The 13,722-nt window shown below is 43.0% G+C and overlaps 1 protein-coding gene across 1 annotated transcript; it reads right to left on the bottom strand.

Moving 5' to 3' along the window:
* Positions 1 to 299: 299 nt before the first annotated feature.
* Positions 300 to 4,028, bottom strand: LOC112560643 (cysteine and glycine-rich protein 2-like). The gene is made up of 5 exons (XM_025232602.1): positions 3,867 to 4,028; positions 3,391 to 3,565; positions 1,946 to 2,060; positions 941 to 1,034; positions 300 to 418 (listed from the first exon to the last, which is right to left on the bottom strand). The coding sequence occupies exons 1-5, from the start codon at positions 3,979 to 3,981 to the stop codon at positions 345 to 347; spliced, it is 573 nt and encodes a 190-aa protein (XP_025088387.1). The 5' UTR covers positions 3,982 to 4,028; the 3' UTR covers positions 300 to 344.
* Between the last annotated feature and the right edge of the window lie 9,694 nt (positions 4,029 to 13,722).

The raw sequence follows: 13,722 nt of genomic DNA, 5'->3' as shown, positions 1-13,722 counted from the left end.
TGTGCAGTATACTCGAAATACACGGTACAAGTATTTATCTCCCCCTCATAGCTTATGGTTGAGAATTTTATAGACGAAAATGTACACACAGAACAAATTACTTTTTATTTTCATTATTTTTCCATACATGATAACTTGAAGCGAGTGTTGATATACCAACTACGAAATACTCACACGTGGCGATGGCCTCGTAAACAGACTTATTTACTGTACACATGATCGTACGACACTGTGGCGCAGATACGAAGCGAGAGGAGGTGCATTAGCATATTGTGGACGCAAGACACTGCACAGTCAACAAGACCATGTCTGACATCTCACGACATCTGACGACATGACTTGGCTCAGCCCATGCTCAGGGTCCCAGCCCCCTGGCCGAAACCGAATCCTTTTGGGCCGAAGTTTTTGCCATAGCAAGCTGTAAAATTAATATTTTGACCCCTAGACATTATTTTTGAATATGTATACCATTGAAACACAAAATAAATGCCATAAAATATCAGTCTTTAATTTGCTATCAATTTAGTCACGGTACTAATATAATGTTTGTCAACAGTAATGATGGTTTCCTAGAGATGGCCCATGACTGTCTTTGCAATTGTCTGATTGTGGGCTTTCTTCTTGTGCTAGCAACTTAAATTTTTCTCTTTGTATTTTTGTATTGAAAAATTCATATATCTTCCATTCCTTGTCTTTAGGTTTGTTCTGGAGTAAATAAAACAAGCCTCAAATACAGAAACTTAAAATCTTGGCACATTATCGTGTATGATAGTATGTTCTGAGGTCTGAGGATGAGGAGATTCTAAGACTTCTTTACATCCTTCGCTCGTGATCTCATGTCCTACACTGAGGTTACCCTGTATCCTATGACTATGTAACCTCACATCCTGCCCTCGAGTGACCTCAAATGCTGAGCATATTAAGAATATTAAGAACTCACTTTTGCAGTACACCTCATTCTCGTGTGCGGCCATGGTGGTGGAGTCCAGGGACTTGTGGCAGTTTTTGCAGTTGAAGCAGCTCTTGTGCCATGGCTGCAAGGAAACAAAGAGGAGACATGTAACTGTCACAGCTTACAGAAGATTATGGCAATAGGACAGTAATGTCACCAGCTTTAGCACATGCTTACAATAAAACATTATATCAACATGATAAGAATCGGTTTGCTATTAAACACTACAGCTGATTACTTACACCACAATGTAGACAAAGCACGATTAGCTTTGTATCTATAGGGTGTGGATAATTATAGAATCGGCAAATAGTGCCAACACTAATAAATAACTTTATATATTTCTTATTACTTCTTATTCAAAGCAGTCTAATCATATGTTTCTGTTTGAGTCGTTTAATTCATGTCTGCACAGATAAAGAAGAACAAAAACATGTTTTTGTTTTGCTCAGTAATGGCTTCTTTTAAAGTTATAACCAAATTAACTGCTGTATATTCGACTTTGTTCTCGATGCTTACAAGTTGTGTCCCTAGCTTTCTCAATAACTAATCTTATAATGACAAAAGTTTAAACAGATAAAGGTTGCAGATGACTGACAAATCTCGACGAAAGTTTGACCAAGTTTGGCAGTTGTTACTCTGACGTCATGACGGTGATGTGAAGAGCTTTCCAAAGTCAGTCAACCATTCGCTCATATTTGTCCGGTTAAAAACGCCTTCAAGGAAGAAGTATAGTTTCCAACAACAAAAAGGTTAAGCAAAACGCTGAGGTTCCCTTGATCCTTAATATTTATTCCGTTCACATTTACCCGCCTACAGCGTGTTCTTGAGAAGGTTTAGCGGCAAAGTGCGGAAAGCCACGTCACCAACTCGACCTGCTAGTCAGACACTCTATAGGGAAAGGTGTATAGGCGAAGTCAAACCCGACCACCTGTTATTAAAGTATTTGATCCACAAGAAGTGTGAGGTGTGAGGGGGAGAGCGAGGACGTACCACAGTGCTGCCGATGGCGCGCTCGGCGTCGTACACAGTCTTGCCGCAGCGAGGACACTTGGGGCCCGTGCTGCTGCTGGCGCCCGCACCAACCACCTGCTCCCTGGGTTTGGTGCTGCAAGACACGGCATCACACAATGACATAGGGAGAATCTCCAGAAGGTTACAGACAGAAAAAACAATGAAGGGTCTCAGCCTACTTGTTGGCTAGCGACCAGTGTGCGATTTCATTCGCTATGTTACTGTAGACACCGAGACCAAAAACATTATACTTTGTTTATAAATAGAAAAACCTCTTCGCGCTCCTGTTGTTTCCCTTTATTCATGTATACCCATTAAATGCTCTGTATGTGTAAGTTCCGCAGCACAGCTCGAGTCCCCTATCATCATGGCCCAGCAGATCCATTACGGGCCAAGGTTCAAGAGGTACAATATTTATTGTAGGATGTCCGAGTACTCGTTATGATTTTGTTGTCAACTTTGACCCCAACTTTGCTTTTAAATCGTAATCTAGAGTAACGCACCTTCCTCAAGCAAAATTAACTAAATCTATTATTGCATAGAAACCACACATTACAAAAGCCCACATAAAAACCTGACATTACAAAAGTCCAAGTGAAGAAACAACACAGATTATCTAACATTACAAAATCATATCAAGAAACCACACACATTATCTAACATTAAAAAAACCCATGTAAAAAAACACACAAACTATCGATAACAATTAATCCTGCAAGCGCCTGACTCTTTTAAAGTATGATCCAGTGTGACTGATAACCATGAGCTATGTCTAACTCTGGTTCCGCATATGTTTCATATTGAGCCTGCCTATACTTTTGTCTGATAAACATAACCATATATTTGTCTAACTCATCAATACCCACGCTGCAAGCATCTGACCCTGAAGAACACTGATAAACATGGGCTCTGTCTATTGTCTGACTGATACACTATGTCTGGTTCTGATATATGTCGATACTGTCTACGTCTGAACAATAAACATCCTCCCTACAGGCTTCTGACTCTAAAGGACATTGGCTCTGCCTACGTCCGACTCTAAATGAGGTGATGTCCTGCATGTCTGTTGTGATAAACATCGGCTCTGCAGGCATCCGACAGGACGTCATCGGTCTTGTTTACTCCTGACTGAAAACAAAATAGACCCTGCGTGTGTCTGACTGTTAAAGCATGAGCCCTGCATGTGTTTGACTGTGATAAACATCAGACCTGTCTGAGTTTGACTTTTAAACCCCACCTCTACCTATTTCTGATACCGAAAAGTTTTAGTGCAACCCCGTGATGTCAAGGGATCCAAAATGTTGGGAGCTGAGCATCTTCTGAAGACACTGCACTACAGTTTACAAGAAGTGCGCTGTCACACTGTTAAACTGTCAAACTGTCACACCAGTAACATCATGTCACACTAGGGACATGACACTCACTCCATTTCGCACTCCACGTTGCCAAATCGCTCTCCCTTGTCCATCCCCAGAGCGCCGGCACCGCCGCCGAAGCCGTAGCCCTTGGGACCGTACTTACGGCCGTGGCACACCTTGCAGAACAGCTCACCCTCGGGCTCCGCCACGTTGGTGCTCTCTAGAAGCTTGTTGCACAAACCTGAAAGAAACCAACTCACAGTTTTAACCACACGTACCAACATACCATACATACCAACATGATACGAAAGATAATTCGTAAAGAAAACTGTTGCGAACTAGCAGCTGTATTTTTGTATAATCTCATTATGGTCTACTCTCATGTATTTTAACACATTTTTATGAAATCAAAGAAAAACAAAAATACAAGGAAACAAAGAAAGAAAAGATTTTTTGCAGTGAAAGGCACACGACTGTATATGTGATGCACTACAAGGTACACAACTTCGTCCTCACTTGTGTCTGTGTGGAGACGCACTTACCGCACTTGAAGCAGAACTTGTGCCATTTCTGGCCGGCAGCAACCTTCTCCTCGGCCGCGTAGACCGACTTGCCGCACTTGGGGCACCTGGCCTGCTCTGGAGGTTTGAATGGCATGTTGTCGGGTTCTCAAGCCGCTGTTATCTGTACAGAAACAATTAACCAGTTTAGTCTCGGACTTGATCAACTCTGTAGGCGAGTCTTGTGTTTCTTCCAATTCTCTGCTGTTGCACAACACATATTTTTTATTCTTCTGCTTGCTAAAATATCAAAAATTAAAATTATCAAATTAAAAGCTGTCCTGGTTGTGCAATTTCTTATAACAAACACATAAACGTATAGATGTTTAAATTATTTTTTACGCATATATTTCCACATACTATTCCACATTATAGTTAAAAAGTTGGAATTCAACACATTAAGGTGTTTTTCCTATCATGGCTTAAAAATATCCGGCGCGTTCCACGGTACCGTGAGTGGCAAAACTCACAACAAAAGAAGTCTCGGGCCCGAGTTCACCAGAGCGGAGCGGCTCGCACCACATGACTGATGCGCGAACACCGGCATGACGGATGGTGTTTACACCTGCGCCATGTCTCCCCGCACCACCCGCACCACCCGCACCCCGCTCAGCAAGTCTAGCAGCAAACCTATCCGCGTGGGCGGCTTCTTCAGGCTAAATTTAGATGTGTTGCTTTCTTCATTATTTACTTAAATATCCTCACAGAGCGTGCGAAAAAATGAAAATGTAAGAAGGCAAGCAGAAGAGGAAACTAAAAAGAAAGACGAAAAAGGAGGAACGGGAAAGAGGGTCAGAGAGAGAGAGATGAATGAGAAGATAAAAAGCGAGCAAAGAGAACAGGAGGGAGATGGTGTAAGGAGGTAAAATGAAGCCATACGATGGGTGGATTTCGCAATTTAGACGCACACAACCAGTGGAGTCGGTTTAAAAACTGTTTAAAGGACTACTGGGGTGCGATTTTCTTCTTATTGAGTAAAACAAGATGTAATTTCCAAACAAAACAACAAGTGAACACACCTTCTCGAGATACAAACATCGCATGCACAGAGAGGGTAAACACAGGGAGGTCCCATATGTGCACAGATACGCCTAATTCATATATGGTCTTAACTTTACCACTGGCTGAGAGCTTTACCACTGGCTGAAGTCTTTACCACTGGCTGAGAGCTTTACCACTGGCTGAGGTCTTTACCAAGAAAGCGTGACTATGTACAACGCTGACGTCTGCCTTGTCGACCTGTGCATGCTGATGTTTGTAGGCGTGTATATCGATAATGTAAGGGAGGAGTAGATTTATCCTTATCTGAGGAAACATTACCTTGAACTGAGCTTTACCTAGTTACTGGGAAAAACAAGGGTGCACCCTCAGTAGTGGCAACAGGCGGAACATGGCCGTCTGTCAAGGAGCAGCAATCTTGCACCAACACAGCTTCACTGTGTGTGAGAGGAACGCTCTTCCACTTCAAGCCTTTGATCATCCGTTCTGTTTTTATTTTCTGTATTGAAAACCTTTATTTCCTTGGCCCTATTTCTATAACATCGATTTTAAAAATGCGTGGGGTTTTTTTTTTTCTTCAAACCTCCGAACGCGGGAACACAGAAATTATTTAGACCGTTGAAAACAAAACGCGTTCATTTTCATTAATTCCGTGTTCTTTCTCTCTCTATATAAAGTAGGTGATCATTTGGCCTTGCATCTACGAGTCAGTAGATCAGTTGTTCGATGATAATGATGATGATCCTATCTTTCACTCTCAGTTTCTTTTCCTTTATGTGTCTGCGCGTGCTCGTTCGTATGTGTTCGTGTGTGTTTGCGTGTTCTGTTTATTTCCTCTGTGAGACAGCTTTGGTTTGACTACACTGAGCTTAAAAAATTCTTCATGTACATCTGCTTGTTACCTTGAAATGTGCTGTCAGTGGTAAAACCCTGCCAGGTACTTGCTCACTCAGCAAGACTCCAGACTACATTACCATATGCGTCAAGGGAAGTGTGTGTGTGTGTGAGGGGGAGGGAGACGCATTACCATCTAACGAGAAAAAAAGTAGAGAAAGTCAGCTACTAATTTAGCTCATAACTTATTAGCAGACGGAGCAAGAACCGCTTTTGCACGCGCCATGGCGTTGGTGGTGTAAACCTGAGAAACACGAGCGAGAGCTCCCGCGCACGCGCGCACACACACACACACACGTACATACGTTCACACGACTATATTTTGCACATTTCGACGAGCATGCCAAGACTTTGGCACATAGCAGACGAAGGTAGCGCAAAAATGCTGCCAAAGCCTCACGGATTCTCTCCTCATGCATTTTTATGCCGGTTCGGCAGTTGCGGAACGCGCATCGCACCTTGGCATCCCTGCAGCACTGAAGGCAACATCCTACAGGTACATATCGTACAACGACACTACTCAAGGCCAGTTCAGATGAGATCTACACACTTAAATTATGGAAGAAAAATCTGAAATATATACACATTGAAGCAATAAAACAAGGGAGAGTAAATATTTTGTGTACACAGAGCATAGAGAAAGTCGATATACAAAGCGTCAGAGAAAAAAAAATGAAAGTATTCAAAAAATAAACAAAACATTACACGAGAACCACAGACAAATAATCACAATGTTTAGATTTATGTTGTTGTGTACAGCACTATCTCAGCATCCGAAGAAGCAGATAGCAAAGCCAGCAAAGTGCATGACTGTCGTTAGTTCAAGAATCGTCGACAGCCTGCGGAGAGTAAATAGATGGGTGGGCATCCTTCTGGGAACGGAGAAGCACAACAGAGGGGTGGGTTTGGGAGGTATGTGACTTAAAGAAATATGATCTCAGGCAGTCCAGACAGCAACCATTAAGAGAAAACTAAGCAAATAGGATAAGTCTTGGATGACTGTCAAGAACTTACATGGCTGTTGAATTTTTTCAAATACGCATGCTTAAAGCCTGTTTACTAAAGAAAAGTATCTTCTTGATTTCCATGAAGTAAGATGTTTAAATGGCGAAACTCTGATTTAATATGTACAGGTAAGATGGCCGTCGTTGGTAGAGTTTTTTAATATTATTATTTGAAAGAGATTATTGACTACAAGGGAACAGCTAAAGGCAGGATCGTGGTCAGGAGTGTTCACAGACTTAAGCAATATATTTCTGCACTGTCTGGATTCTTTCTCCAGTGCATGTCTACCCCATAGGTCTTGAATATCTGAACAAAATCTTCCCCCGGTCTGTTTTGAAATACAAGCCCTAAAGTTATCTGAAAATATGCTTCCTTCCGACTCAGCGCCGCACCCAAAAATAGCCCACCCAGTGGGATGCAGACGAGCGACTTTTGCCACGATCCACCCGCAATCCGAAACACCCCTTCATCCCAAAGGGTCCGTCAGGTGTGCATGCACAAAAATAGAAGCCACCGGTCTTAAAAATACCGCCGTGCTCTGGTAAAAACGGTTTCCTTGACATTCAGCTTCAGGGCGTTCTTGTTTCTGCTCGGGCTTCAGGTGTACAGGGAAGGCAAATACCGCATTCTTCTGGGATGAGGAAGACTAGAGGAGACTGTGGAGGAAACCGATGCAAACTTCCTGCGATATCAAACACCCTGTGTTGACTCTATCTACATCACTAGACGTTGCGAAATCCACAAAGGTAAAGGTGATTCTAATAACATGGGCAAGTGGAACTGTTCACCGGAAGAAGACTAAGTTATCTTCTCTCCGCCTGTGGGTTTAAAAGGATTAAGGCTCTGTGAGTCAGCTTGGCTGCCTCTCTGTTGTGAGAACGGTCTTGAGGCCCACTGTGTCTAATATTGCGAGCAGATGCATGCTTAGAGATAACAGACTATCTCTACAAGCTTGTTTACAGCTGCTATGGCATCCAGCCAGCCACCTAGAACCGAGACAGAGAGAGGATGGAGGGAAAGGAAGAGAGAAGTAACAGCACTTAGCTGCTCAGGTAGCGGTGGGCGTGGTCAGGTTTTAAACTCGTTGGTGTCACAATAAACTCAGGGATGGGGAGTAGCGCAGTCAAGACAATGAAGAGCGGCAAAGCACCAGGGGCAGATGAAATAACAGCAGAGATGTTGAAAGCAGATATAAATGTGACAGCTCCCAAGCTGACTGAAATCTTCAAGCAAGTTTGGGAATCAGGGCAGCTCCCTGTTGCTTGGAAGACAGGGCTCATCTTCAAGTTACCCAAGAAAGGAGATCTTGGAGACTGCAATAATTGGAGGGGCATAACACTTCTTTCCCTCACCAGCAAGGTCTTCAGCAAGATTGTTTTGTCAAGACTGACGGCAACTCTTGAGAAAGACCTCCGACCACAGCAAGCAGGATTTCGTCCTGGGCGATCCTGCTCCGAACACATCTTCATTCTGCGACAGATTCTGGAGCAGAGCAACGAATGGAACACACGCTGTACATCAATTTCATCGACCTGGAGAAGGCTTTTGACAGCATCCACCGCGAGTCCTTATGGAAGATCCTGAGGCATTACGGAGTCCCTGCAAAACTTGTTCAGGTCATTGCAATGCTGTACAGCGATTTCAAATCCCAGGTTGTCTGTGACACGGAGCTCACAGACCCTTTAACGTCAGTACCGGGGTGAAGCAGGCTGCATTCTATCGCCGTTCCTCTTCATCCTGGCCATGGACTGGATCATGAAGACTTCCACCGACAGTGAGAGGAGAGGGATCAGATGGACCATGACTATGACAGCAACAACAACGCTGGAAGACTTGGACTTTGCTGATGACATTGCCCTGCTGTCACACCGCCACCAAGACATGCATGAAAAAACAAAGGCCTTCTCAGAAACAGCTGGAAACCTTGGCTTGAAGGTCAGCACAAAGAAATCGAAAAGTATGAGAGTGAACGCCAGAGTCCAAGACGGCATCAAACTAAATGGAGAAGAGATTGAGGAAGTTGACAGTTTCACCTATCTTGGGTCCAAAATGTCAAACACTGGGATGCGGAGGTGGAGATTCGAGCCCGACTGGCGAAAGCCAGCCAGGCCTTCGCCTCACTCAGGAGCACATGGAAGGCAAAAAACATCAGCCAGAAGATCAAACTGAGAATCTTCAAGTCAAATGTGATCAGCACCCTCCTTTACGGATCAGAATCATGGAAGATGACCAAAACCATCAGTAACAAGCTTGACGTCTTCCAAAACAGATGCCTCAGGCGCATACTTAACATCTTTTGGCCAATACCATCAGCAACGAAGAACTCCACGAAGAACTGAAACCGAGTCCATCACCACGCAGGTTCAACGAAGGCGTTGGCGATGGATTGGACATGTGCTCCGCCAGCAGACAGCAGACCTTTCCAGAGTCGCCCTACGATGGACTCCAGACGGCCGAAGAAAACGAGGCCGCCCAAAGGAAACTTGGAGAAGAACAGTGGAAAGGGAGATGAAAGGAAAGGTCTGGACATGGGGTCACCTAGAGCGGGTTTCAGCCGATCGACATCGGTGGCGGACTCTGGTTGAGGCCTTATGTGCAACCTGATGCACGAAGAGGAATAGATAGATTGATAGATGGGGAGTAGCTGTAGCCTAGACTATACCTTTCACCCTATCAGCTTTTGGAAACAGTTTGTGTTCCTTTCTTTGTTTTCAGTGTCAGTGTTAGAAAAAAAATGCCTTATGATCTGCTTGCCTAAATTAGATTAAGCAGTGTTTACTTATATTCCATGCAAACTCATTTATTTCAATGGTCTGTTGTTCATTGTCACAGTATTGATAAGAGGTTGACATTTTTCATCACCACATAACCTAACTTATTGAAAATTCCACCAGGTACCTGATACTTAAGCATCTGTTTAGTTTTCATTTCTAAGTAATATGGAACAAATAGTTATAGAAAACAAATGTTTATCGGAAAACGTATATAATTTCTTTTGTCACTAAAACAGGATGAGGAAAAAGATCCAGAAATGTTTAATATAATCGTAAAATACGTGTACTTATTGTGTGAAAAAGGCCGGGGGAGGAAGGGTGCAAGGAATGAATGAAAGCATTTATGGATTCACTAAATAAAATTGTCGGTATATCGCAGTTCTCCGTTTCATTATTATAATAAAAACTTTGTAAAGCAAGTAATAGTGTTTAGTGTGTATGTTTGATGTTTGTGTATATTGCTACAGCTAACTTGTTATAACATCACGCTTTTAAAAGTAGCCAAAAGAAGCTGGCTACATTTTAAAAGTAGCCCAAAGTAGCCGGCTACATTTTGAAAAAAAGTAGCTGTAGCCTAGCCGGCTACAAATTAAAAGTAGCTTGCCCATCCCTGCATACTTTATATGGGGCTTTAGTTCAGTTATGGTCAGTGATGTGCTGCTTTTCTATTTCTCATCTCTCCTGCACGCAACTTATTCCTATTGTCAATTTTGTTGTTGTTGTTGCTAAGAGAGGGGCTGTAATAGAGTACCCCGTTGACTGTTGATTTAGAGATATGTCTGCTAGGTAGCGCTTTGAGCGCGCACCCTTTTTCGTTGGTTCAATTTTGAAAGGAGAACTCAATAGGGCTACATTAGGTCTTAGCTATAGGTGGGTCTTGGATGGGGAAGTTTATTGTTTCATTATAAGACCACCTAGTGACAGTTGTTCTTTTCTTTTCTCCGCGGGTTTGTTTTGTGCGCGTTTTTGTTAGTTCTGACAGTTTTATCATCTTTATCATCTTTATCGTCATTATCATCTTTTTCATCTTCCATTCTTCATGTGATCATGTCAACCTCGTGCTGGAGTCTCAACCGTTCTGTTTCGTCCTCCATTCATTTCTTCGTTCCTTCACCTTCATTGTTCGGTCCTGCGTCGTATGGTCAGCGAGGCAGCTCGGACTGTGGACCAGCAAAGGGTCTCGGGACACATCGGACAGACAGTGCAGTGGAGGTCAGCTCGAAAGAATTGCGTAAGGCCACAGAAAGTGAAGGCGACAGTGTCAACAGAGTGCACAGTGTCTATGTCTAACTTCAGGCCTGAAGGCCTCAGGGGCAAGAACTCTAACAGTACTGTTCCTCAGTGTGTGCTGGTGTTTGGTGGTTGTTGTTGTTTTGGTTTTTTTTTTTTCATTGATATTTTACCTTACTAACAACCCTCATTACCTTTTCGTTTCGCTTCTTCCATGAACTGTACTTTGTGTGTTTTTTGTTTGTGCTCCTCTCTTCTATTTTTAACCACCTGATCCACATAAAAGCTGGGCCGACCTTTGACGACCCGTAAGTGGTCTCGCGGTGCGATGACACTTCGGCCCGAATACTTCACCCGACAGTTACGGCACTCTGATGACTTTCCCTCGAAAGTGTTGCTCCCCCTGTCCGTCGTCCTTCCCGGCCAATCCGCCAACCACGTAAGAGAGCGACGACTGCTATCCCGGCAAGACAGAGTCATGCCTGTCCCACCCAGTCCAGGGACACACACGTGGTATCCTTGACGACTGCGATGCCACGTACAGCCGACGAACGAACACCACCTTTAAGCAAAGTTCTCCGGTTCTTTGGAGTGCAGCGAACCCAACAGACGTTCTCCTCCTTTGAGAATGACGACCTCTGGCCTTGGGGTGGAACGTCTACCTCTCAGAGGGAATGCACGTCCTCTCACAGGTAGTTCAAGCCCTGGTCACATAGCCATGGCCTCCATGGCGACAGCAGGCCGTCCCGACAGTTCCTCGATCGTCACTGACTCGCCCCCTTGCTCCTGTTCTGTAACCCAAGCGTCCTTCCTCCCGAGTCTTGCCGGTACAAGTGAAGTTGGCGATAGAAATGCATAAGTCGCTTCGACTGCAAACTAGTTGCTCCGTCCACACTTTTAATTTTCTTAAACTTTGGCTTTGTAAATCTTTCTTTGTCTTTTTCCATTATGGCATTATACACTCTTTTATATTAGAACGAAAGCGGAAATGCATCAGGTGTTCTGTGTTTCTGTGCCTCGAAGTGGAGACAATGATAGCGATGTCAGTATTTCTGTATCGGTAAAACAGTTCTGTACATTAAAGAAGAGACTATTTTCCTTCTGCAGCCTCTTATATCCTTGAAAAAAAATCAGACACCTAATCCTTCTGGGAGGGCAGAGGTAGAACTCGCTGACAGCAGGTGAAAAATGGGGTTAACTGGTAAAAGCCATTGCGAGCTGTATATCCCTACTCAGTCTGTCTACACCTTGTCAGAGTAGTACTTATTTGCTTATAAAGCAACTATCTGACAGCAGAGACTGTAGCATTGTTACTCTGTGTCACGGGTTAGTTTTCACTCGCGTGACAGTTTGTCAGTTGACTCACTGGATGTTGAAGGGAGTAACCATTTCCTGATTAAGATTAGTGTGTCTGGGGACTGAACATCCTCATTATTATTGCTGCTCTTTCACACCAGTACACTTTGCCTTCTTCTTTCAGTGTCTGCTGAAGTTACTTTCACAATCTGTGTAACTTAATTTTCATTAAATGTTTTATAATGTCCATCTAAGCATTATCTTCCTTTGACCACACATTTTTGTCAGGGCTCCCCATCACAAAATGCAAGGGACTTATAGGACACCCCAGTCAAGATTGCTGGTTGTTTTAGCCTTCCTTTTTCTGATAAAATTATTGATAATTAGAGTTCTTATCAATCAGTAGCCCCCAAAACGGACATTTGCTATTACTAACGTGACCGTTATGTTTGGTGTGATTTTTTTTAGTAAATATAAAATTTCACTGACTTTTGATAACATATGATGACATCAGATGTCACATCCAGTTCACTACAAAATGTCTTACACGATAAGACATCAACCTAAACTCTTTTAGGTTTCCTGACTTGCGAAGCAAGTTTTCTTTTCTTTACCAGGACCCGTTTCATGTGATTTACGTATGCTTGTACATGGGCAGTTCGTGTCCTGGCCATGTATGTCGCATGTCAAGCAGGGGAGCGGGAGAAAGGAAGAGAGGAAGCTTTGTATGAAAGAGATCATTCTTGTCAGTTGTCTTTCATAATCTTAATTCTCCAAAATAGCAGCTAAGACACACCTTGCCTGACTTCCTCAATATGCTGCTCCTTATTGGCTGAAGACTTGCGAGGGGTGTGGGCTGTGGGTTCTCTCGCGTGGTCAACGTAATGACAATATGATGACGGAAACTCCAAAGTTGTCAGGCGGATGACCGTGTGATTGATTGTGGAGATGTACATTAATGGAATGTGGAGGAGTCGTCAAAACTCGGCACAGGACAGAGAAGGAGGCAGTCCAGACTTGCTGATGACAGTGTTGTGTAAGAGGAGTGCTGGAAGAAGCAAGTGCATCGTTATAGGATAGAACAGAAGACCTCCGTGATAAGTCTCACATTCGATCGGATTCCTACGACACAGCTATGACATCGACTGAAGAGTATAAACGAGAGAAAAGGCCTAGCTGGAAAAGAAGTCAAAGGTTAGATGTTTACTAAAACAGAAGTAGACTTTATTTTCAGACTGTTTTGATCAATGCTGTACATATATTGTGAAAATCTAATAAGTTACAAATTTTTGTATTCATTGCAAATGCAGTTTGTGTTTTGCTTTTCGTGATTTATTTTGCAGCCTTTTTTATGCTGTCTTTATGTTAATGAGAAAATTAAACAATCAGGCAGACCACCTCAAAGGTCTTGTTATCTGTTTTATTTCGAAAAGGCTGCCCTTGTGTCTTTAAAGCATCTCTTTGAATTTAATGTTTCATTATTCAGAGGATTGCGATTTTTTATTGTACTACAGTTGTTGCTGGTACCTTTGCACTGCCTAAACCTTATCTAATTCCTTTTTGATTCTTACTCAGATGCTTTATACTCTTTAAATGCATTACAAGCATAAAATTTGAAATGGTTTTGTTATAACTGATTT

Source organism: Pomacea canaliculata, linkage group LG3 (genome assembly GCF_003073045.1).
Source record: "Pomacea canaliculata isolate SZHN2017 linkage group LG3, ASM307304v1, whole genome shotgun sequence".
In the NCBI taxonomy this organism is placed as follows: domain Eukaryota; kingdom Metazoa; phylum Mollusca; class Gastropoda; order Architaenioglossa; family Ampullariidae; genus Pomacea; species Pomacea canaliculata.
This window is presented reverse-complemented; position numbering and strand designations above follow the sequence as displayed.

What these genes read in the sequence shown, in the direction of transcription:
- LOC112560643 (XM_025232602.1), bottom strand. Translation starts at nt 3,981, where the DNA reads ATGCCATTCAAACCTCCAGAGCAGGCCAGGTGCCCCAAGTGCGGCAAG. An exon ending in GCGCCATCGGCAGCACTGTG is followed by an intron (nt 1,035 to 1,945) that starts GTACGTCCTCGC and finishes GTTTCCTTGCAG; the next exon opens with CCATGGCACAAGAGCTGCTT. An exon ending in GAATGAGGTGTACTGCAAAA is followed by an intron (nt 419 to 940) that starts GTGAGTTCTTAA and finishes TTAATTTTACAG; the next exon opens with CTTGCTATGGCAAAAACTTC.